Below are 25,953 nucleotides of genomic sequence, written 5' to 3' on the forward strand. Positions count from 1 at the left end.
AATGGCATGTGCCTTATTGTGAGGACTGGGTGCCCAGCCTGCTCCCTTCCCACCCATCCTAAGGGTTGCCAGGCTTTGGAGAATTCCAATAGGCCTCTGGCACAGGGTGACACAGACAGTGCTTCAAGCAGCCTCTCCACTGTGTTTAATCAGATCACAAATTCAATTCAAACCTAGCTTGGCAGAAGAAAACAAAAGATAGAGCCATTTCCCCCTGGAGAGATCTCTCTGTCTCAGTCTCCAGAGTTTGATATGTGAGGAATCAGGAGAGGAAGCAGCTAGCTATTGATGCAGGGTGTGATTCATTCCATCAGTGCTGGGACCGGGACACAGACACACAGACACACACACACACAGATGTTCCATCCACAGGACACGGAGAACAGCAGCTCATGCACTTTCCAGCCCTGAAGGCTGTTTACTTGAGGAGTAAGAGTGAGGTCTTTCACAAATGTTTTCATAAGAGACCACACAAAAATGACCTGAAATTATTTTTCAAGTTAGGTTCAAAGATCTCTTCAAGTAGAATGTATGTTTCATTCTTTGATGTTTTGTTATCTCAGGGTGAGTTAAGGGATTATTATCAGGCTAAAGTCTGAATAAATTTAAATCCGCATATTAGGATTTATATTGGCTTATTAAACCCCTCATTTGTTTTTGATTATTCACAATGCTCATTTATTGCTAGCACTTTCATCCCTGGAACACTATTTTTAAACACACTTGGATCCAAATAGTAGTGACGAATTGTCCTAAATCCCTGAGTTATGTTCATCAAGTAGGAAGCACATGAGCACGATGCCAAAGAATCAGACGGATCCAGACCTTGGATTCTAGCAGACTAGGGCTGGAATATATTTCTACCTGTGTTTTATAACCTTTTGTGAATTACCAATTTTGAATGCCAACTTCTTCGTCTGTAAAATGGGACAACAATGACAACAATAGCTTCCAAGAGTTCTGCGATGCTCGTTACGTACTAGGTACTGTTATAAGAACTTCATATGCTCGAACTCATTTAATCCTCATGGCAACCTAAGACACAGGTACTATTAGTACGCATATATATACACCAGGATTCAATTCTAAGTGTTTTGCCTCTAGGATTCTTAACGGTATTCTTACCTGTTAGTCTGTAGTTTGTACAGGTGGTGGGAGCAAAATAGCACCTAGCAGCTACCATCAATATTATTGTTGTCATTATTGTTATAGTATTATTTCTCATACCCAACAGAGGCCAACAGTAAGAATGAGCCTTGTGGTTCCTTGGAATTAGTGCTATTACTATATCCAAATTAGAGGAACTATTTTGCCATTTGGTTGTGCTTGCTTTATCCCACACTTAGAATAATTAAGGGTTTAGCTTCATGCAGCCCAACATTTCCCAGGCCACAGAGAACTAACTTTCCAGCTGCCCTCACATCCTCAGAGCCTGCCACCCTATTTTCCCAGTTGGGAAAAGAGAAATAGTGGGGCAACCCAGTAACTAAATTCTGAGTAGGAACACTGGAATCCATGACTTCCAAAAGACCATGCCACATGGAGGTCAACTGAATTCCTATTTCTTGATTATTATTTATTCATACTAAATTACTAGAAAAATCCTTGTGCTCTGTAAATGCAGCTATTTTTTTCCTTCCCCATTCATATCCCTCCTGACCCCTTAACCTCTGCTCTTCACTCTCAAAGAGGAAGGAATGGTCTTCTTATTGATTGATACGTATATCTTTGGAAAGGATAAAAGATTTTTACCTGCGGTAACTAGTATCTTCTTAGCTATATATAAAATACTCAATTCATTTCTATAGTGTTAATGAGATATATAGAAAAAAATTCCTTAGTCTAGTTAAGAGTATATTATGTCCCTCTGGGTCCCCTATTCTGTCACCTGATTCCATCTCATAGTGTATCTTTAGCACTGGAAAACTCTTATACAGTTGAATCTATTCTTCAATAACGAGGCACTCACATAAGTGCCTCAAATATATTAACCCATCAAGGTTGCACAGAACCCCTGAGGTAGGTACTTTAGCCCTAATTTAATTTATCTTACAGATAAGGAAATGAGGATAGAGAGGGGGGTAAAGTGACTTGCTCAAGGACACAGTTAAGTAGCAGAGCCAGGATTTGAACTCAGGAAGTCTGGCTCTAGATCTAAATTCTGGACTCCACCTGTTTATGATAAACACTGAGTTCTAAGTTGGGAAACATTATTATTCAGGCTTTTAGTTTGAGCTCTGCTAGGCATGGCTACTTGGGCAAGTCACTTAATACCTTTGGCCTCACTTTCTTCATAGGTAAAATAATGGGAATTGGGCCAGGTTACATTCTGGGATTCTGTAACCCCAGTTACCGAGGGAGACTCATTTATCAAATTCTTAGATTCTAGGCAAGTCTGTCAGCCCAACTCCCTGCCAATCTGGGCTTTTTAGAGTGTAAAGAATAAAGCCCTATGGTCTTTTGGTACAAATAGTGCTAACAGAACAGACTGGGAAGTGATGAGAATTTGATGTCCATCAAGTTCCTCATGTGACCATGATATTTCAGTCACCAAAAGTGAAAGAACCCAGCTTCCAATAACTGGTTGGCAAAATTGTTGGCCACAACTAACATGGATTCCCAATGCTACTTGAGGACTGCGGACTCATGGTGAAGTCTCTTGACCCATCAGCATTATCTGCCATGGGCATGGTGATTTGGAGTGGAAACCCAACCCATGCTTCATCTTTTCAGTTGATTTTTCAGGTAGAGAGAGTTCTTTGTGAACAAAGGGATACATTTGATGCTCAGAAGACCCACCCATTTCAGACACTGGTTTGTCTATTTGGAGGTTTGAGGCTCTCAAATGTGATAGGTGGCAAACAATTAAACAATTATGGAACTGGCTGTTGGGATAGGCTTACATTTAGTGTTTACTTATGCTCAGAGAGACAATGGAAAGGCAATTTTACACATTAAGTATGAAAAGATGCAGCAATATATCATATGTCATAGCCAAGTATATAAGATTTTGACACACTACCTTTCTATATGTCAGGAGAAAGGAATACAATCCATGGGCCTACTTTTTAGAACTAGATAGATACACAGTGGCAGCAAGACCATGTGTGGTGAAAAGTAGTCTACCTCTTGCCAACGTTGTTCTGCAGAACTACCCTCTTGGAGGAGTTACGTATGCAAGGGTGAGCTGGAAAACAGCACTTTTCTTTTCTAGATCAAGGGAGGGTTAATCCAGCCCACATGTGGTTTTACTTCACTCTACCATGGGTCAGCTATATCGTCAACCTCCATTAAATTAGGGCTAAAGTACATGACAGTGCCCATTTTCACATCAGGTGTTTCTAGGTATGTCTGGGATGTGCCTTGAGAAGGCCCATGGAAGTGCCTAATCGGTAACCTAGGATAAAGAGGAGAGAAATGGAAGCTTTCCTGGCCCCCCAACTGTCATCTTATTGTCTCCCACCAGTTGCAAACAAATTGTCTACCATTAGTGCAAAAAAAAAAACACCACAAAACTGAGCTTGACAGTGGGGTGCATCTTGTGAGGAAGATCTGGCTCCACTATCAGCTTCTCCCCCACATTATAATTCTGGCATCATTTTCCTCACAAAAAGAGCATTGATAAATGGTATCTGTCTAGTTGTGGTGAATTTTACATCAGTAAATAACTTGCTTATAACAGTTTCCTTCTGTGATTTTTCCACAGCTTAAAAAAGCTTAAAATTGTACACGCTGTGGGCATTGCAACCTTTGATTTTGCTGGGTTGCTAGTCTGAGGAAGGAAGTGAGGCAGGAAAAGTATGGTGGGGTGGTGGGGGTGGGGTGGGCAAGAGACCACCCACAGAGATTTTTTTAATTCCAGGAAATTTCCCCAGTAAATGCATCAGTGATGCGTAAGGTTTGTTTTCTATCATTAAGAACTGTAATTCAACTTCTCAAAGAGCACCCTGGGCATATTCAGCAATGGTCTACAGAGTCCTCCCACATGCACTTTTGACTCTAATAAAGGAGAAACCCATGTTTGGCATACGGGCTTTCACCAAGTCCAGAGTATAAATTTCCGTTGTGTTTACTCCTTATATTGCAAAACAATTTGAGGGTCAGTTCCCAAACTGACGTTTCTCTGTAATGCTCTTGTCTCTGTGTGCTAAGCAAATATTCTGATGGCATCTACACAATAAGCAAGTGTTTGGAGGACCGATTGGACAGCGGGGCCCTGAAAACCAACCCTCAGAAATATCTCACATGGCAAGAGATGAAGCGGCGGCTTAAAAGAAGAATTAAAAGAGAGTAATAATTTAGTATCTTGTATTTACAGAACACCAAATTGCACAGAACTCAGAGAACTTTGCAAAACTGTCTAACCCAAGAGTACTTAACCCTGAATTTACAACTGAGGGAAATGGTAGGGACTGTATGAGCCAAGTGGTCCTTCTGTTTTCCATAGTTCTCCACCACTGCCTGAAGATCCAACACAAATACAATGCCTTATGCCCTAGGTCCTCTCTCGAAAATCCTGAGCCATCGGGGCTGTTTGAGGGCAGCATGGTACCTTCGAGAGGACGTGGAACTTAGATAAATAATCAGCCTTCATGTTCCAGTATTACCCCGGGACAGAGATTCACATAGAAGCTGGTAGGAAGTTAATCTGGCCTATTTTAAAAGGTTGGCATCATTGCTATTGTGTTATGTGGTTATGGGACATAAATATATCAGCTCCCTGGTAATTAATAGAGAGCAACCAGAGATACTCTTATAATACAGAGGAATCAAGCACTTTTAGGCTTATCTGGAAGACTGAAAGGGGACAGAAAGGCAGGACACAAAACTGCTCCCAAAGCCTTTGAAATACCTGCATTGGGACCTTAGAAGGAATACCCAAGGAGTATATCAACTGCATGTTTAATTGGAATTTTAGGGAAAAATACTTTAACATTTACAAGAACAACAAGAGACTCAGCTCAGTGGTCACCTTTTCTGGGTCCTTTCCCTGATCTGAATTAAGGAGCTCCTATCAGTGTTCCCAGACAATAGCCATTCAGTCTCTAACACGGCCATTATGACTGCATTGTGATGATCTGTTTGGGTACTAGCCACCAACCAACGTTAGTGCCTAGCCCCAGTGTCCACGTCTTAGATGTGTTTGTTTTTTTCAGACCCGACACCACAGCAAGAATTTAATAGGTATTTGCTGAACTGAGTTGGCTTTTCCCCTAACCAGCAGAAAGTGCCCACTCCCCAGGGGCTGGAGCTTATAGAATAAGATATAATCAGGTATTCGTGGCTTACACTAGGCAGCTTGTCTCTGCTTCCTTCAGGAAAAAAAAAGGTGAGAGCCCTAGTTCCCTCAAGTGCACACACATCACCGGCATCCTCCAACCCAAGCACAACTTCTTACAGAGGAAAAAACCCCCACAAAAAACACACCTAATACCTGTCACTAATTACTGAGTACTTAGTATGTGCTGAGTATTATGCTAAGCACTTAATATACATATCCTCACAACAATTACCTAAGAGTAAAAATAAAGAAAAGGAAGGTCTGAAAAGTTAAACCATCTGCCAAGGCCAAGGAGCGAGTAAATTGTATGAACTGATATTATCTCAGATTTTACACTCCCATGCCCATGCTTTTAAGGCTGGAACGAATGACTGGGATCAGCCACTTACACTTTAGGGTGAATTAGCTTAGGTAGCTTTGCTTTCCTAATTCTTAGTTGAGTTGAACTGAATAAATGGGAGGTGGGTGGGAGAAAAAGTGTTGAAAGACTTGGGGCCCTGCACAAGTGGTAGAGAAGGGTCATCCGGAATTTGGGTAGTCAGAGGGCAAGGTAATTAGAATTAAGTCTGGGGGAAAGAAAAGAGGTACTAGGAAAGAGTCAGAGGGGACAGTGCCATAGAAAAGGGTTGCACTGGGGAAAGAGACATGCATATAAGAGACACATGTATAAGAGACCAATGGTGTTGGTCATTTACAACATGAACAGGCCATCAGCTAAGGAGAAACTAAGCCAGTGGTTGTTAGTAGCAGCCGAAGAAAGATGCAAGGCTCCAAGACAACCTCTTGGCTTCCAGATTCATAAGCCCAGGCTGCATATCTCTGGATGACTTAGTATTTCTTTATATATATATATATATATTTTTTTTTTTTTTTAGGAACTGAGTGCTTTGCCTAATGACACAGTCTGGATTTTAAGATATTCACTTTAGGTCTATTCAGTGTCTCTTTTGGCATGTTTCATTTCCTATATATTAGCTTTGCCCTGAGAAGTGTGTGCTGTAATAAATTTTTCACTGTCCCTTAAGCACTAGTGAGTCTACTTCTATCCTTGGCAACTGAGAGTGTGAGATGAAGGTTATCTGCTGGAGATAAAGAAACAAGAGGCTGTTAACTTGTTTGTGATCTTCACTAGGTTATAACCTTCTATGGGACTAGAGGACTGGTTCTTTTCACTGTGGTAATTCCCATGCCTAGAATAGGATAGGGGGTGGATGGATGAAGGGAGGGAGGCATGGTTAAAGGGATGGAGGGAGGGATGGAAGGACAGGATGGACGATGTATAGACATCATTAACAGAGGCAAGGACTGAACCACAAGCTCTTTAGTAATGGCTTTGGAAATAAACATAGCTTGTTCCAAATCTGAACCTGCCACCAGCTAGTTACATGATCCCTCCAAAGACTCAGTTTCCTCAGGTGTAAAGTTAGGATAGGAATAGTAAGTCCTCATAAAACCATGGGGGAAAATTGAACAAATAATGTACGTAAAGTGATGAACACAGTGCCTGGTGTATCGTAAGCTCCCCCACATGGAAGCTGTTAGGGAAAGCCTACCTTGCTCAAAGATGGCCTGTGAAAGTTAGCAAGGATGTGGGGACAAGATGCCCTGTACCTTATCTGTACCCTGAGTTGGAATTTACTTCTTACCTTCACTTTTTAAAAAAATTTTCTACCTTCTTCTCTTTCCTTCCTCTCCCACAAGTATTTGAGGAGACAACTGGTTAGGAATAACATTATTTATACAAGCTTCCTGACTCAAAGGCTTTTCTGACCATAAGGACACAGCTGCTCATTTCCAAGACTCACACCTTCCTTGCACATGGGCTTGACTTTCTTCAATCATATCATATAGGATATTAACTTTTTAGGAATATTTGGACCCTATTTTTCCTGCTCCCACTTCATAATCCCATTACCGTTCTTAGAAAAAACACACCTTATTGGATTGGAATGTTCCAACATCTAATACCTTTGGTAGGTGTGGTGGAATCCATGAGAACCAGCTTCTCTGCTTCTTGTTCCAGAGCCACCTAAGAAACCCGGCTTGAAGCTAGGTTCTATCTATACCCTCCCCTTTGCTCTGCTCCTACGCTAGCTGGTTAAGAAAGTTTAGGAATAAACTGTAATGACTATAAAATAAATAGGAAAGCTTTCTTATACTATATGGTTTCCTGCACAGGGATCTAAGAGGGATGGAAGACTCCTATTTTTTTTTTTTTGAGTGTCTATTACATGAGGTAGGACCTGGCTGAGTGTTTTACACATGTGAGCATCTTTACAACCCCCATTTGTGGTTTGGACAATGACCTTGGTTTTACAGTTAAGGACAAGCCAGGCTTAGAGAGGTTAAAGTAGCCAGCCTAGTGGCACAAAGCAAATGAGGAGGGCAACATCTGCCTGATCTCAAAACCTATGATTTCTCCCTTACTCCAGGCAGTCTTCCTCTTCCTGGTGGGGAATACTGAGTTTTGGCATCATCAAGTTTCCTTTTGGTTCTTATCCGGAAGTCAAGTTCCCTTGTTACCAAGAGTCCTATTAGGAAAAATGTGGTGTCTGATTTAAAAAAATTATGCTAAGAAGATCATGAGCTACCTCTCCCAGAGGTATGTATGCCACCAAAGCAAAGCATGGCTTTGGTATGTAACACCATTACTGAGAGTTGATTAAGTGTCAGATTTGATGCAACCAGGATAGAAGGCCCTTTTTGGCTCTTCGAATCACCTGAGGATCTACCTCTGGCCAGCCAGGAAGGCAGTTATGTCCACCCACTCAGGACCCAGGGCAACAGCTGGGAGTTACAGAGAATACACCACATTCAGCTGTTCTAGAATGGAGCCTATGGCCTGTGTCCATGTCTGTCTAGGCCTCAAGGATAGTCACTCCACAAGTGAAATAAAAAGCTCCATGAGAAAGCAATGAGCATCTGGTGGGTCTGGGAGCTCCGTTAATCCAATGACGATCATTCTAAGCTTCAATGTGTCACTAACACAAATACAGAAATTCCTTGAAGCCCCAGTGAAGATAATTAGACAAAATGATGAGGAAAAAAAGGAATGGTAAAGACAGGTTTGAGGGAAGAACAATGATTCACCACAGGGAAGTTGGCTGGGCTCTGCTCTGTGACAGATTTTTCTGTAACCATGGCAGATAACCTAACTGCCTGACCTTGGGCTGGTGCCATGACAAGAATAATGTTTTCAGAAGGATGAACTGTTTCTCAACTGTATCCCCCAGGTTATTGGGCACAATTCAGGGCATTCTTTCTCAGTCCTTCATTTTTATGTTGCTTAAATATCTCTTTTTCTCTATCTCTTTCTTAAGTCTTGTTCCCACTTCTTTTTTTCCAAATTTAAGGAACCTAGTAACATAGCAGATTTCTAACACTAAGGTCACAGAAAAGCTCTCCATCTCAAATTGCACATGAGGTCTTTGTTCAGTTTCCAAAGAAGCCATCGGGTACAGTTAGGTAGCAATAATTCTCATTTCAAATGTTGGCCAAATTATTGCTTGCCCTTAAATTATTACTTCAGGCTTTAGAAACACTGGTTTATAAGAAAAGGCAAAAAAAAAAAAAGTGAAAAAGATTTACTTTGGGAGTTTCCACTCTACTGCTGTTGATTGATTTGTAAGCTGGAAGGTTTGTGAACTGTAAAACTCCAATGTTTCATCACCATATCTACAACAAGGAGCTATCAGGTGGTGATATTTCCATCCTCATGGACTAACACGCAACAGGATCGATGACTGGTTCAGATACGTCAGCTCTTGGAGCAGTGAAGACCGAGGGAGGATGTTTAGTTTAATGATTATCTTTAGAAGGGCAACACTTAAAAGTAGCCATGATAAGAAATATGCAATGGCTTCTTCAGGACCATTCCCCAAACTCTGCTTCAGGGAACGAAGTGGGTATTTTCATCACTGTATCCTCAGCACAATGCCCAGTGCAAAATAGGCATTCAATAAATTTGTTTAATGGAGGTTGAATGAAGAGAAATTCTAGTTATCTTAAAGGGCACTATAAAATTCTAAACCGAAAGATGCAGAATATTTTCTATTCTTTTACACATGGACAAGCACCACTGAAATATTTTTAAAACGTTCCTCATTTCAGTGTTCCACCATCCTTGCTGCCTGAGTGTGCTTGACTACATTTTTCTTACAGAAATCTAAGTCTTGTTCCCTATAGACTTCTCATGGCTCCTTAATTTATAGTTAAGGCCAGTTCCTTTTTTTTGACTAACAGAGATGCTTTATCTTCAAACTTAAATTTGACTGAAGGTATTTTCCTAATAGAATTAGCTTTTTTGTTCTTGGAAAGCTTCAGTTCTGTGGATAATTATCATTACCTTCAAAGGATCACATAATGTGAGAGCTGGAAGGACCTTCCCCTCATTTCTTCCTTCATGGTACCCTTGCCTGGGGCTCTATCCTCCTGCCAGGTGGACAGGCTGAGTCCACACCACACTGGGCTGATTGTGGGAGCACAGAAAATGTTAACATACCCCAGGCAAGAGGACATTATTACTCTCAGGGAAAATGTGATGGTGTGGATCACACAGAGCACACTATTTGTGACTCTACAGGAGAAAAAGTGCAGGTGCCGATCATAAAATACAAGCTAGCCACGGTTAGCACTTCCGTTCTGTTGGGTGAGCAGCCAGTGATCTTTCTCCAAGCACATCTGACTATTTTGCTCTCCCTGTGTAACTCCCTTCAATGGCTCTCCTCTGCCTCTAGGACATAAAGTCCAAACAATTTAACCTAGCCTATTGGGCTATCCTGAATCTGGCCCCTGCCTGCCCTCCAATACCAGCTTCCACTCTTGCCTTTCCTTCCTGTTCATGCCTTCCTTCAGCCTGCAACATCTCTCTTCTCTCATCTTTGTCTTAGGCAACTCCTACTTATACCTTACCATTCAACACAGGCATCACCTCCTCCAGGAAGCCTTCCCTCGGCCTCATGCTCCCACAGAACCCTGTGCTTGCCTCATTCACAGCAGTTACTGTTTTGCAATCTTCCTCCTCCACTAACTGATCACAGATTTTGTCTTCTAGTCATCTCTGAGGGCCAAATACAAGCAGACTGTTGGACCTGAAGATGCCTAGCACACTTTCATTTTTTACTAAATTGAGATATAAAACATTTTCTGCCCTTTTTTTTTTTTTTTTTTGGTGCAGAAGGTTAACTTCAATCAGTGGTCTGTATAAGGACTTTCCCAGAGTCCAGGCAGTACTATGTGGTCTGAGGGGCCGACCAATTAGAGAGATGTTAAGAAACCAGGAAAGCTTCCCTTTCAGGACTTAATTGAAAGGATTTCCCTAAAGCTGATGTTTTTATCTTTTTAGAACGAGTCATTTGTGCTTTCAGGTGACATGACGGGATGGTAGATTCGATCCCAGATTCATGCAATGACTAAATCTATGCACGCAAAACAGTTTCTAATACCATCAAAGCTCATTTCACGGAAGTTGGAGGTTGACAGGTGATGTGTAACCATGGAAAGGGCTCTCTTCATAAATGGAGATTGAAGCCCTGAGGCGAACAGCCATGTGACGTTTATCCTTGTTGATGTCAAAATGCTGCTGGGAATGATTCTGATCACTGGGCCAACACATTCCTGGGAAGAGAAGTAACCGAGGCTGCCATTGGGCCAATCAGGTCCAATAGTTAAGAAACAGGTCTTGGCAGGTTCCTCCGTTGTAACTTGTCCAACAGTGGAAGAAAAGAGAGAGATGGTGTAATTATGCATCTGGAGTTACCAAGGAGGATGACGACAGTAATAGCATTAACTCTCCAAAGGTGCCTGAATATGGCCTCCAAATCTGGACTCAATTTCTGTGGAGCTTTGGTGTGCTTTTGCTTTAAGTGCTTACAAGTTGGTATGGACAGAGCCAAAAGGCAGCATATGGAAACTTTGGGAACACAGCAGAAGATAAACCAATATTTGGAGAGCATGTTGAAACAGTAACCCTTAAAACAAGCTGTCAAAGGGGAAGGTGCCTGCAAAACTTTGAAAGCTCCATCAAATAAATTAAAGCATGGTTGTGTAAAAAGGCAATACCTTCTGCTCTAGCCATTTTCGGCCAATATAAAAGAAAATTAGAAATTGGAAATCATTTGCGGCTAGTACGCATGGATTTTGTTAGTGTATAATAAAATAGGCATTCTGAAGTTTGCTTTTAAAGAGGAGGCTCTGTGACCTTTATGACGTTTTTCTTAACTCTCTCGTCTCAAACAGGGATTCTCAAACTTCTTTTACAGTTCTTGTTGGTTTGAGGAGCCACCCTAGGTCTGAGAAAAGAGACTGGGGTTGGGGCGAGGGGCAGAAACCAAGTCCTGTTCCTGGAATTATGGGCTTTCCCCCCTTTACTGTTTATCTATTCTGTACCACTCAGCTGTTCTCTGTTGCACAGAAATAAAAGTTTAGTTTAAAAAGTATGTTAGAACAAAGCTGCAGAAATTGCCTGGAATTTCCTTCATTTTCAGCCATCTGGCTTTCATTGCTTACTTCTTTCCCCTCCTCCACATACGTTTACCAAATCTTTTCAACACACACTGGCCAAGCTATCAAATGCTTATAATTAATAACAGTCATGCTCTTTTTTTTTTTTTTTAAAGGTAGTGCTTTCTGGCTTTCCTTGGGCTGTTCATGTCATTGCTAGTATAAACCAGGGAGATGGTCAGGAAAACTTAATTATTAAGACTTAGTTGAATAAGTGAGAAAATCTAATCAAATTTAAGTCCTGAATACAAAAAAATGATGTTTTATTTCAAACTAAAAGTATTTCTTGCCAAGAAATGAAAGAGAAGAAAAAGAGAATTTTTCTGAGTTCCCACTATGATCCTATTTTAGAGATGAAGAATCTGAGGATCCAAAAAGGTATATAAGCTCTTAAAGGTCATGTAGCTAAACCTAACAGAGCAGTATCTGAACACAGGTTGGAATCTATCTGCTGGTTTTTATTTTGGTGGTCTCAGGGATGGGAAAGATTTTTAGGACATATTATTAAGTGAAAAATCAAGTTGCCAAGTCATATATATATTTATAATATGATCCAAAGGGAAGAAAATCTCATGTATTTGTTCATGTTCATATATGTATATATATTCATAGAAAAGGGTCTGGAAAGGTATGTACCAAATCACTAACATGGTTATCTCTGGGGAGAAGAAGGTTCTGGAACTGTAGAGCATGGTGTGAAAAGGGGATATATGTCGTTCTTCTTTGATTACTTCTGCTATGCTTGACTTTTAAAGAATGAGAATATTCATGTAGAACAACTTGCATAATTATAATACTCAGAAAGCTTTCTTATTGGGAAAAAGAGGCCAACCTGTTTCCTAATGACTGATTTTAGTTCCTTTTTGGACATTTTTCCCTTAAAGTGGCCTAACCCACCCAGGAAGGTGAGCAGGGTAGAGGGGCTTCTAGACACCAATTACTCAGATGGTGGTAAAGGTAACTAAAATAATTTTTCTTCCTTGTAATTATATAGCCTCTTGCTATCAACGTTGATGCAATATTCTCATTGTCAGCTCACGAATAAAAATGGTCCTAACTTCTCACCAACTTTAGGCAAGGTTGTTAAGGGAGATATACTACTTTCCATCTCTCCCGACAAACTCCTCCCTGGGTAATGCTAACAAGTCACTCAACCTCCATTATGTCCACTCTCTCTTCTATTACAGCTTGCCCTCTTACTCTTATTTTGGGGAGACTTTGCTATCCATGGCTGCTAACATAAAGGATTACTTTTCCTAAGTCTGTTTATGTTTTGAATTGGTATTTAAAGCCTTACAGTTATAGAAGGGACTCTAATAATGGCACTTTCAGCATCATCTGGTGGGTGGAAGAGAGGGGATAGGTGGATGGACAGCAGAGATAGCACTGGTGTCTTCCCAGCTATCATTAATACTCGGATCTAAATATTACTCCTTATACATTTGGTCCTGTCCGTTATGCCCATGTATTCAATAAACACTTAATAAGCCCCTGCATTGTATCAAACATTATGCCAGGTGCTAGCTCCACAGAGAGGAGGATTTGGACATAGAGCTGATAGCGAGGGCTTTAAAAGATAGTCCTCGTCAATAGGTAACTACTATTTTTTTAAAATGCCCTAGAAATGGAGGCAGACCACGCTCATGCACACACGCGAGCGAACGCGCACACGCACGCACACACACACAAATTGAAACAATCAGAATACCTCCAGCTTGAAAATACCCTTGTTGCTGTGGATAGCTGGGTGGGAGACCATATCTGTCTAAACCTGGAGAAAGTTGGACACGTGCTTGTGATACCAGCCTTGCCATTCACACAGAGTAAATCAGGAGAAGGTACATTTAATCTCGGCAAGACAGCCCAGATGGGACATGCCCTCTAGGCCTATGGCATTCTTCATGGGATCGGACAACCCTGACCACACATGAAAGAAAAAGTGGCTCCCTGACAACTGCCTGGGAAAGCTCCTGCTCTTAACCAGTGGCCACCTCTCAGAGACGTATACCCAGTTACCAAGACTAGAAACATCATTTCTGTTTGTCCCAGAGAAAATGCTATGGCGTTTTGAACACATGGACATCAGCACAGACCAAAAGCCCATCAGAGGACTCCCTAAAATGTGCAGGGAACAGTCATCCGCGCACAGTAAAAATTGTGAATTAGGGGCGCCTGGGTGGCTCAGTCGTTAAGTGTCTGCCTTCAGCTCAGGTCATGATCTCAGGGTCCTGGGATCGAGCCCTGCATCAGGCTCCCTGCTCAGCGGGAAGCCTCCTTCTCCCTCTCCCACTCCCCCTGCTTGTGTTCCCTCTCTCGCTGTCTCTCTCTCTGTCAAATAAATAAATAAAATCTTGAAAAAAAAAAGAATTGTGAATTAAAGATTTAAATTACTCGCCACCTTCTAGAAGGTGCTTGGGAAAACCACAGTCTCTTATGTCCCTACCAAACCCATTTTCTCTTCCGTGTACATCTTACACCTACTTTCCGAATGAGTGATGGTTTTCCCCTGACATCATACTGAAATATCTCACAGGAGATGCCCCTCCATACGTCTCTCACTTTTAAGAAGAAAATCTGACTTTGGCTCTTTAACACCAGATGAAGAGAATGAGTCATCTCAGGCCACTGTACATTGGCCCTCTCTGTTGTTTTAATTAGCATCAGTCTACAAACACTCAGCTGTGGATGGTTGGTTCAAGAAACCCCGGCTGTGCCCTGTAAGAGCGGTCTTGCCTGTCAGTCTGACGATTGGCTGGTGGGAGATCAAAGCACTGAGTTTATCTGGAGCAAATGCAGTAAGTTAAGCCTAACAAGAGTCCTTGTCTGGGAGTCAATATAAAGGTCGTAGAGTAAATTAAGCTCATCTAATTTAACTGTGCTGAGTACTTTGAGGATGGGAAGTAACACCTTGTGTCCTATTCCTTCTGCTGCCCGGGAAGAATTGGATTTAGTGGCTGCAAATCCGACAAGATCTTCAGCTGGTCCCGGGTGCTGACTCCTCAGCCCATCACAGCACTTGGATGTCATTACAACCCCGGGATGTGGTTAGACACTTAGGCTTGTTTTTAAAATCACGGTAAATAAGCGGAACAGAAATGACATCAATTATCAGCCCACAGCAGTAGCTGTCCAGTTCGTCTGCCTATAGACTAACAAAGAGTCATGGGATATTTGAGCAGGATGTGGTGACCTCAGATACAGCCTGTTCGTTTTGCAGATGTGGAAACAGAAAGGGCGGCCATCTTGCCCAATGCCACACAGCTGGTGGGTGACAAAGCTCGGAGGAGAACTGCTGGACCTCCTAGCCAAGGACCTTACAGGCTGTCCATGCCAAAACCACTCCGCTTTTTCCGATTTGGGGAGAAAGAATGTAGTCAAACCGAAGGGGTTAGTATCCCTTGCCTGGACAATTAGGCTTGCCCAACTGGAGAATGGTGAGGTTAGGTTGGAGATGTGGGACCAGGTCAAACAGGGGTAGGAAAGAGGCTTCTTGGGATTCTATGCACTGGATCTAGTTTTTTCTGGGTCTAGCCCTTGACTCTATTCTACTGGCCGCTGTTCTCTGGGTGGAGTGCTTCTCCAAGCAATGGCTGGCTGCTTTTCTGGATGCTATGGAGATGGCCCCGGTAGTTCTCCTCCCTTCTGCATCGGAAAGGGGACACCAGGCCCACCATTCAGATCAATCTAAGGGACATCTCTGTGACCAGCAGAAATGCCCTGGCTTATAGTCTGTACCCTTTAAGTTCCAAAGGAAGGGTATTTTGCTGACTGAGAAATAAGACAAGCCGCATCTGCAAAATACTATCTGTTCCGCTTATTTACTGTGATTTTAAAAACAAGCCTAACTGACTTTGCCTAACACATTGCTTCTTCCATGTTACTTCGCAGAAAGAGAAGAACTATCGTTCAGAAACAGCATTCCCTTTCGTATCTAGGATATGACCTTATCTTATAACAGTCTTCATCCCATCCGCAGACTTGAAAGTCTGGCTCTGGTTCTTGAACATCTCCCTTTGAAACCAGAATCATCGATAAGATGGTTTAGCTTCCACAGAGATTTGTTCCAAAGAAGTCTCTGCAGGCAAGTCTCTCAAGACACCATAAAATTGTGTGGACTAAAGCAGTGATTGGATTGATTTGCTAAGACTCAAGGTTGGGTAAAAAAGAGACCCAGGCAGGACCGAACAATGAAATGCTCTAATTGATTTTATGCATGTGGAATGACACACATACACTCCAGAGCATGCTATAATGAATCTGCATGCTGTGTGCATACAGATTTCACAGTGGATCCATTATACCACCCAGTCACTCCAGCTTCTTATGCCCTGCAACCCATGAGCCAATCCATTACTATGGTGTGAGGGCTTGGGACCCAGGCTAAAAGTGGCAGAGACCCTGAAGCCTGTGGTTGCTTCACGTTCCCTTCAGGAGGCAGCAGCAGTGCGGCACGTGCACATTCCGGTCATGCCACGGGGCTCATTTCAGTGCACAGAGCCTTCTGGACCCTGAGCATGACCACTGGGCTGGAATTCCAAAGCCCTGGTTTCAATTAAATTTAAGTGGATTTGACTAAAAGTTTGAACTGATGCTAATTGGTTTTCAAAACACTGGGTTTTGAACAATAAGCGTTCTGGTCTTGCCCACAGACAGAGGCACCCCACTCTGAACACACTCCTGGGTAGCAGGGCAGGCACGGCGCCCCTTACCTGGCTGGGCAGGGATCCAAACTGCAGGACTTGAGGAGCCGTGGGGGCCGGCGGCTGGTCACACACAGGTTCTCATCAGCAGGCTCCCGCGTCTGTTTGTTCAGGCAGCTCACCACAGCCTCCTGGACACCTGCGTACAAATCACACTGTCAGGCCAGAGTGGGCGTGTGTGGGGTGATGAAGTGTAGACAAGGCAGCTGGTGGGAGGCCTCTGTGATTGGTAGGGCTCTTGCTGCATGTCAGAGATTGCAGCGTGAAGCCCAGGGCTGCCCATCTTGTCAGCCATCGCTCCATCAGGGAGAAAGTACTCGTGAGCTAGTGCCTCTGTGAAGGTGCCCCTGGAGGAGGGCAACTTCCCTCATGGGAGAGCTTGCACCAGTACTGATGAAACGCTTTAAGAAAATGCCACCAAATTCACGGAGCTGCCAAAGCTGAGATGTGATAATTGAATGCAGGAGGACAGCAGGGTGACAAATAAAAAAAAAAAGTCCCAGAGACCTTTACATGTTATGTTTTAATCAACAGGCGATTGTTGTATTTGGAAGGGAGGTCAAGAGCTACGTTTTAACATCCAATATCTTGTAAACTGCTGTTCTCTTGGGGCCTCGCAATGGGGACGCCAATCTTTGTTGGTTTCCTTTTGATTCTAGTTCATTTCTTTAGTGACCTGGGCAGCTTTGGAAATTGGAACAAAGGAAGAGAACAAGGTGTTCAATGACTATCCATGAAACACAATCTTCTCTACATCCATGGGAAACAATGTTCCCCCTGACACTTGCATGTCTCAGATACAGAGCTAGGAAAACAGGAGTTTGAGCAGTGACTGTGGTACAGGATTACTGGCAAGTCTTTCCAGGTGGTGTGCAGGACCCCTTATGGAAACCTTCATGGAGCAGGGAAACATTTAGCTGGGTATAGTAATGACCGGACATTTCCTTCTGGTGCCCACAGTCATAGTGAGAGTCAAAATCCACAGGTTCAAGAAGAAGAAGATAGCAGGAGGGGAAGAATGAAGTGGGGGAAATCGGAGGGGGAGACGAACCATGAGAGATGATGGACTCTGAAAAACAAACTGAGGGTTCTAGAGGGGAAGGAGGCGGGAGGATGGGTTAGCCTGGTGATGGGTATTAAAGAAGGCACGTTCTGCATGGAGCACTGGGTGTTATGCACAAACAATGAATCATGGAACACTACATCTAAAACTAATGATGTAATGTATGGGGATTAACATAACAATAAAAAATAAAAATAAATAAACATTATCTAATAATTACCAAAAAAAATATTCATAAAGATAAGTTATAGTTGTGAAAAAATAGAACCTTTTTACATGTATGAGTATTAGGAAAGGTTGGATAAATTTAATTTTATTTGAGTATTAATTACTTATTAGGACATTGTGAAATATGATTCTAACATATTTGATTCAATTATATGGAAAAAGCAAGATACAATTTGCTTTAAATTGTTTAAAAAGCAAAAGTAATAGGGAAAAAAAATGATGAAAGCATGGCAAAATACAAGTAGTCTTCCCTGGAATTTATAAAATACATTTCCATATTTAAAAAAAAAAAATCCACGGGTTGTACATTATGAGCCAGGTGCCAATGCTGAGGGCATGACACGCACCATGCAATTCTCTCAACAGTTCCATGAGGTAAGCACTATTTTTATATCATTTTACAGAAGAAGGAGACTGAGGCTTAGAAAGGTGGAGGTCATGTAGTTGATACACGGTGAGGCAGTGCCTTAGCACTGAAGCTTTTAATGGCAGCGCTCACATTTAAAAATATGAAGAGGCTGCTTATATTTGCTGGAGATCTTTGGGAATAACCTAGAAATTTGCCTGGGATCATTTCATCAAAGTCAGTATAAGGACGAGGCAAGACAGGACATTCTTGATATTCCGCTTTCAGTCATACATAGCTGTGTATATAAAGATACGTCCATCTAAATATATCTATCTGGAGCTAAATATTTGTATGTGGTTTTGGCAAAGTATGTGACAACACACATAATTAGTTCAAAAATAAATATACATTCTCTTGTTCTTATTTCTGTCTTGGTTTATCAATTAGTACCTAATATAGTACAACTGCTCCGCTCTTAACCCTGCTGCTTTCCTCCTCCCATCTACTCCATGTTTCTCCAAGGAGTTATCACTCCAGTCGACAGCCTAATGCTTTGTAAGGTGATGTGACACTGACTGAGGTCACTAAGCAAGACCACCATTTCAAAAGTGACATTATAAATATTTTATTTATTCATGAGAGACAGAGAGAGAGGCAGAGGCAGAGGGAGAAGCAGGCTCCCTGTGGAGCAGGGAGCCCAAGTGGGGACTCAATCCCAGGACCCTGGGATCATGACTGGAGCCAAAGGCAGACGCTTCACTGACTGAGCCACCCAGGCACCCTAAAAAGTGACATTTTAAAGCCAGAATCTCAATCACCTTTATTTCTTCCCAGAAGTCTGATGAATCAAACATTAAAAAAAAAAAATCGGGGGCGCCTGGGTGGCTCAGTTGGTTAAGCGACTGCCTTCAGCTTAGGTCATGATCCCGGAGTCCCTGGATCGAGTCCCTGGATCGAGTCCCGCATCGGGCTCCCTGCTTGGCAGGGAGTCTGCTTCGTCCTCTGACCCTATCCCCTCTCATGTGTTCTCTCTCTCTCATTCTCTCTCTCTCTCAAATAAATAAATAAAATCTTTAAAAAAAAAATCGGTCACAGTATTTACCTTGAGGCCATGGATGTAAATTTTCTTTTTTCTAACCTTTTTATGAGCTTTGAAATTTAAATATATCATGGCCAGTTCAAGGTGGAGCATTTGCGATTTATACTAGACATTCAAGCTACCCCGTTGTATTCTGTAATGCTGGTAACAGGGTGTTTCTCTCTTGGTTGCAGCTGGGATGAGCCATTTGAAATTTATGGTATGATGATATAGGAAAACATTTTACAAGAAATTGTTGAAATCATCATTGACACTTCCCTCTGGAATAGTCTGGCATTATTAAGGTAATGACGACAAAGTGCTGGATGAAGCGAACTCTTCCATACAGAATCTAGAGCTGTGGTTATATTAGAAATTAAGTTTTTGATTCATTTGCCTACCTGGTAATATTCAAGAGATTGTAAATGTTGCTCTAAAATAAAGTATATATATATTTTTTCAGCTACTGAACACTATGAAATTGAGTCGACGACGTCAGCTGGAAGTGATCATAGGTCTTGTTACCTGCCCTACTTGAAAGTGCTTCAGGTGTGGGCATGTGTGAAGGAGGTGCTCTGTTTCTACTTTGTGAATCCCTTGCTCATAGAACTTAGGTCCTTCTAAGACTGCAAAGAACAAGTGTCGCAAGGGCTAAAGTTTCTAGAAGGATGTCAATATAGTCCTCTCTTAGATACATGGGACACAAATTTATATTACCCCAAACCAATAAATCCCAGCTCAAGAGAAAAATCACCTCCAAGGTGGTTAAGTGCCAAGATTAAGCAGCATTCCAGAGTTACTAAATTTGACCCTAACATATTAATACTAGGCTTCTGACACCGTGTTAAATGGCCACTGCCATAGGGGCCGGTTGCCTAGGCATTCTTAGGTGGGGCCTGGGGTGCTGAGGTAAACTCAGGACAGAGCTCTGTCATAATTAAGGAGTATCTGGGACCAGCCCTGTGGTCAACACACAATACATTTTTGGGGCATGATGAACAAAATGCCTCAAGGGCAGGGCATTCTAAGCATAGTGCTGTTTAGGCCAGGGGAGATGGAAGAGGGATGCCTGGGGGAAGGCGTGTGGAGGGAGGGAGCTGGGGAGTGTGGGAAGTTTCAGGAGGGAGGGCATGTGAAGACCTCACCTGTGAGGTCACAGCATACTTGGCCCAGCAGAGCGGGGCCAGGATGTGAGAAGTTAGCTCATCCAGTGTGTGCCCTTTCCAAGAAGGCTAGTATATGCACTTAGAAGGACATTTTAAACCAACACAGAACACGTTTAAGTACAGGACTTCACGATTTTGAGTTTTCCTTTCTTTTTTTTAATGATTTTTTTTTTAATTTATTTATTTGACAGAGAGAGAGAGAGAGAGAGAGCACAAGCAGGGGGAGCAGCAGAGGGAGAGGGAGAAGCAAGGTCTCTGCTGAGCAGGGAGCCTGGCGTGGGGCTCGATCCCAGGACCCTGGGATCATGATCTGAGCCGAAGGCAGATGCTTAACCGAATGAGCCACCCAGGTGCCCCAAGTTTTCCTTTCTTGACAGAAGCAAAGGAGAGAGGACTCATAAGGAAGGGGAGTGGCAGGTAAAGACTTCCCCTTTCATTCTTGCCAAAGTAAATTTCAAGTTTTCCCTCAGCTCTATTTTAATGTTGATTTTACCATCTAGGAGTTCAACATAATAAAGCTGTTCAGGTTCAAAGCCACTCTCCTTGACCACACCTATGAGCTCACATACGGGAAATTCAAATATAACAAGGAGATGATAGTGGGACGTGGGACACATATCTGAGCAGGTTAGGCTCAATCTTTGAGAAAATGGGATTTTCAGTGTTTATATCTGCCAGAATAGCATAATTGTTACATGATATTTGATGACAGCTTGGGGAAACAGCCACCAAGTCTAGCCTAAATTACTAACTAGTTCCTTCTGGTTGCTACCTCTGCTAGGTGAAAGGTTACTTCTGTGTCTATCCAGTTTCTGCTCTTGAGATAGGGAAGACAATGAAATTAGCCCGACCAGCCTTACGACCCAAAATTGATTTAAAATCTGTTAATCCTCCATGTTTTTGGTTGGTTTCAGCAAGAATGATTAAAATATATATATAACAGTGTGGGTTATATTTTGGTGAAAAGATCAAAGTTGATAATACAATGTTACTGCCAAACACTGACTTCAAAACGTACATGTCCCATAGAGTGAAATGATTTTTTAGTGCATATGGATATCATATGGACCATATAACCCAAGCATATTTTCACCACTTTGGAATTTTCAACTCTAACATTTTAGGTGTAAATATATTACCTTGGCACAGTTACCTAAGTGTAGGTAAGTGTGCACAGTTGTTGACAGTTAAAGACATAAGACATTTCAGTAACTTTACCCTGCCTTGGATGTAAAGGATGTACAATTTATGTTATACAAAGACGCTCAGTTCCTACAGGCAGAGATCAATTGTATATCAAACATCCAAATCTTATTTCCCAATCAGTTATCTTCTAAAAATATTTGAAATTAAAAACATTCCACAGGCTCTCTACACTTTGAGTTTTATACCCCTGGTTGATCAGCAGAATGGTTAGACTCTTTAGAGATAAAGGTATCTGGTTATTGATTATTCCATGGCTGTGTCTAGTTTTTCCATCTGATCATACAGTTCCAGGCTTGACTTGTAACTGAGAATCATAAGTGAGAGACCACAAGCTTTTTTTTTTTTTTCCCCGAAGCACATGATTTTAGACTAGAGATAATGATCGTTCCATTCAGGTGATCATGGAAATTGGGGATAAACCCACACCACCTGAACTCTTGAGTCACTCATTATATTGGAAAAGAGGCCACTGTGGCAATTGGCTGTGGTCTTTCCACTGGATTTCTCAGCTCCTGCCCGGGCTCAGAGATCACCGAAACTTATTTTAAACTTCTTCCCTCGTCAGCACGGAAGAAAAGATCTCCTCAGTATGTGTGGAGCACCCCTTTAGAACAGAGATTAGCCGAGTTCCAGGAAACTCTTCCAGAATCAGATGGAAAATTTTCAGTTTTAAAAATAACAGGGCCCTCCATTAAAACACTTAAGAATTTCACGGTTTGAAACTGGAAGATGCAGAAACAAACAAGAACCTCAAGGTCAAAACTATTAAATGCTCGCTAAAAGATCTGATGGAGAAAACGGATTCTTTGCTCCTATGTACGTGTTCCCCTATTCATTCCTTTTCAGCTGTATGTGAACATTTTGGGCACATGTACTCGTACATTCTCAATAATGACCAAAGACGCCTTTTTAAAAGTTTCCAAAATGTCATGGTTTAGAAAAGAGTTTTGGAAAATATTTTTTTTTTATACTGGCTGAGAAACTTCACTGGCAATGCAGAACCTTAATGTGCCAAAAGGGGTTTACTGATAGCCAGGGAGAGGGCGCTGGCAGGAAATTAGCCAGCATTTCCTCACCTATCAGAATCTCTCTTGGGAGCAGACGTGGGAGGCTGTGGCATTATGAATCCGATGTATTTTCTATAGTGTGAGAGAGATCGTAATCTTGAAGAATTCATTGTTGACTTAAATGCCTTCCTCTCCCCCTGCCCCCCAAATCCCATTATAACACCTGAAGTAATGGCTGAATCTGTTGTTACCATTGTGGAATATCCCTAAAGAACCAGGTTAATACACGTGGACACATTTAACATTAATATCCGTAAGGGGCAAGCGTCAGGAATTCTCTAATGCTTAGAGAAGTGTGATGTGCTGGAAAGACTCTAGATAGAGAAATAGATCAATAGCAAGCCTCATCCCAGCTGTCACTCACTAGCTGTGTGATTTCAAGTCACTCAGCTTCTCTGCATCTTTGTTTTCTCATCTGTAAAATGGCGGTGGGGTCAGACTTTAAAGTCCTTTCTGGTTCCAGGTAACCACGGTGTTAATTGCCCTTTTTATACCCTTTGCCCTTTATAAAGAGATACTGCTTCAGGAAATCAGCTGAGTAAATCAGGGGGACTCTAACCTATTCTGGGGAAGAGCAGAATGTTTTGTCCTCTTGGGCCTTGGTCCATACCACATGCGCTGAAGCGAGGACATAGATAAATAAAACTGAATGTTGAGAGCCTTGCCAGGTCAGCGTCAACCGTGTTTCTAAATCAGATACACTGGGATATATTGCAAAACATCAGGATGACAACTGAAAGTCAAAGCATGAGCTGTGCTGGCCACTTGGAGCTGACAGGCTGGGCGCTACTCAAGCCCAAGGAGAAATACATCTGTGTTTCATCCAGTATGCTTTACATTTAGAAGGGCTTCCTCCCGCCCTCCCCCTGCTTATCATTCCTGGACTAGCGGCCGTCACGTGACACAGTCTCCTGCAGGGAGAGAGGCTAAAGAAAAAGGACAAGAAGACGGTGGGGCTCTGGGCCAGAGTTCCCCTTCTTACCTCCTCCACATGACTCGGAGCACTTGGTGAAGCCCTCATATTCCCAGTCATAGAGCTCGTCAAAATCCTGCAGGCCACCCAAGAGGCCATCTGTCTCTTCTGGGTTCAACGCAGGCACTTCCCCGTGGCATGGTCCTGCATAACAGGCACGCTGGGATGCTGGCTTGGGCCCTTCACATTCGTCAACAGGCAGGTCAGCCACGGACTGAGAGAAAGACAGGAGCACCTGGCACCTCACCATTCGCACCTGGGTCCCCACACCACAGGTAACCGTGCAGGCCGACCAGGCTTCGGGGATGAACCTGCAGTCGGCAAGCAAACAAGAGGACAGGATGAGGAGCCCCAGGCATGAGACCGTGGGGGCTGCGGAGGGCGGCATCCCACCTGTCGCCATGGCCCAGTGCTGTCCTGGGATGCGCTCAGGGCTCTGCCACCCTGTCCTGCGATGGGTGCTTCAGTTTAGTTCATGAGCTCATTTGCCACGGTTTCTGGGTTGGTTTTTTGGTGTCATATGGACTCCCAGCTGGAAGCCACATTCCAGCGACAGACCACCTGCTTTCTCCCAGCCTTGCACCCACAGTGCTAGCTCTTCAGAGCAGGGAATCAGTGGTTTCTTCTCGCTCTCTTTAAATCCCAGCACTTGTGCCTTCTGCAAGACGCTGGTTATTCTTATAGCAGACTAATACTGATCCTAAAAACTATCACAAAATAAGCCCTTGGAGATATTTAAGGAGTGGTTTTTTTTTTTTTTTTGGTCTGGCTCTCATATTCTGTAACTTTCTTTTGCTTTTCGGCTCAATGTGCTTCCCAAGATTTATTTATATATAGAAAGGGGTTCTTTTTTGTAAGGTTCCAAGAATGGAGTGAAGTCTTGTTCCTCACACATTCTTTGAATTAGTCTGGACTACAATTCTTTTTATATCATAGAGAAAAGCCATGCTACAAATTTAAATCCACAGATGTGTCACAGTAAACGAGAGATTCTGCATTCGTACAAGTTTGTTCAACAGCCCCCTCTCCCCCACCCCCTGAGAGAAGCCACACTAATGAGAATTTGGTTTTTCTCTGAGTTTCTCTATAATGTAGGACAATATGCAAATTCCAAAAAAAGACTTTCCCTCCCACCAATCAACAACGGCCATGACTGCAATGACCTTGAGAGGGACCTAGGGAAAAAAGCCCAGAGGGAACCACTAACATTTTCAAAAAGTTAGTATAATAATCTGGAAAAAGAACTTTGGAATAAGAAGTTTTTATTTTTCCACGATCCTACGGCTTTCTCAGAGAGTCGTGCTGTGGAGGCATGCAAACCTGGTCCCCTAACCTTGACTTTGGCAGAAAACGAAAGAACTGATAAGAAGATTATAGCATTAAATCCTAGCAAGTGCAAATGGTTCAGATCTAGTTTAAGGAAATAGAAATTCTAGCAGGAAACCAATCCAAATTTTCAAATTGGAAGGATCATAACAAAGATGTTTCCTGGGCCTGAGCCGGGGCTGTGCGTGGAGCTGGCCAGGACAGCCAGACTCCCCCGACCCCCAACAGCTCATGCTGTCTGAGCCATGAAGAGCCATCCCCTAGGAGAGAATGAAGGTCACATACAACCCTGTCAGGAAGGTGGATGAGGGAGGAAGAGCCATCCAGAATTATTCCCAAGAAGTTCTCATCACAATGTTACTTCCCTCTTTTGTCTTTAATGCTTGATCTATCTTCCGGCACCCAGAGAACATGGGGGGAGAACAGTACCCTAAAAAATTAAAACGTCTACTTCTCATTAAATAATGCTATCTGTAGGAGCTTTTTATAAAAATAAAACCCGACTCTGCAATCAAACTAATTGTAACCCTCTTATTTACACATTCACATATATCTGTCTGGCTCCTGGAACAAGAATTACGACAAATACACAAACACCGAGTGTTACAACCCAGGTGTAGACATAAAGGAAAATGCAAACTAAACGATTTTGTATGTAAGAAAAACCCAAAAGCAAATGAAAGGTCCGCCAACCTTGACAATAGTGTGTGAATAACGTTTCTTATTTAATAATGTGGTGAATTTTATTTTCAAATAAAAAACTGACAGGATCTCAAAAAGCACCACACCCTATTAGCTTTTCCTATGCTGGAAGAATTATTGTTCTGTCACCTCTAACAGCCATCTTCAGAGACCATTACAAGACAGCAAGGATCAGCCAGCTTTTTGGGTAAAGGGCCAGATAGAAAATATTTTAGAGTTTGTGGGCCATGTTTGTGGGTCTTTGTTGTTGCAACAATTCAACTCTGCCAACATGCTGTGAACACAGTCATAGACAATATGTCAGCAAATGGGT

At 42.4% G+C, this 25,953-nt stretch overlaps 1 protein-coding gene across 1 annotated transcript in view; it reads right to left on the reverse strand.

Annotated features, from left to right (window-relative positions):
* The window catches only part of ADAMTSL1 (ADAMTS like 1), a 396,511-nt gene that overhangs the window by 162,188 nt on the left and 208,370 nt on the right, over positions 1 to 25,953 (reverse strand). The window contains exons 14-15 of the mRNA XM_034987936.1: positions 23,622 to 23,923; positions 16,492 to 16,621 (exon numbers count right to left, since the gene is read on the reverse strand). Coding sequence (XP_034843827.1) covers positions 16,492 to 16,621; positions 23,622 to 23,923 — 432 coding nt within the window. The remainder of the gene's footprint in view (positions 1 to 16,491; positions 16,622 to 23,621; positions 23,924 to 25,953) is intronic.

This window comes from Mirounga leonina, unplaced genomic scaffold, assembly GCF_011800145.1.
Source record: "Mirounga leonina isolate KUSES-001 unplaced genomic scaffold, KU_Mleo_1.0 Mir_447, whole genome shotgun sequence".
Classification (NCBI taxonomy): Eukaryota; Metazoa; Chordata; class Mammalia; order Carnivora; family Phocidae; genus Mirounga; species Mirounga leonina.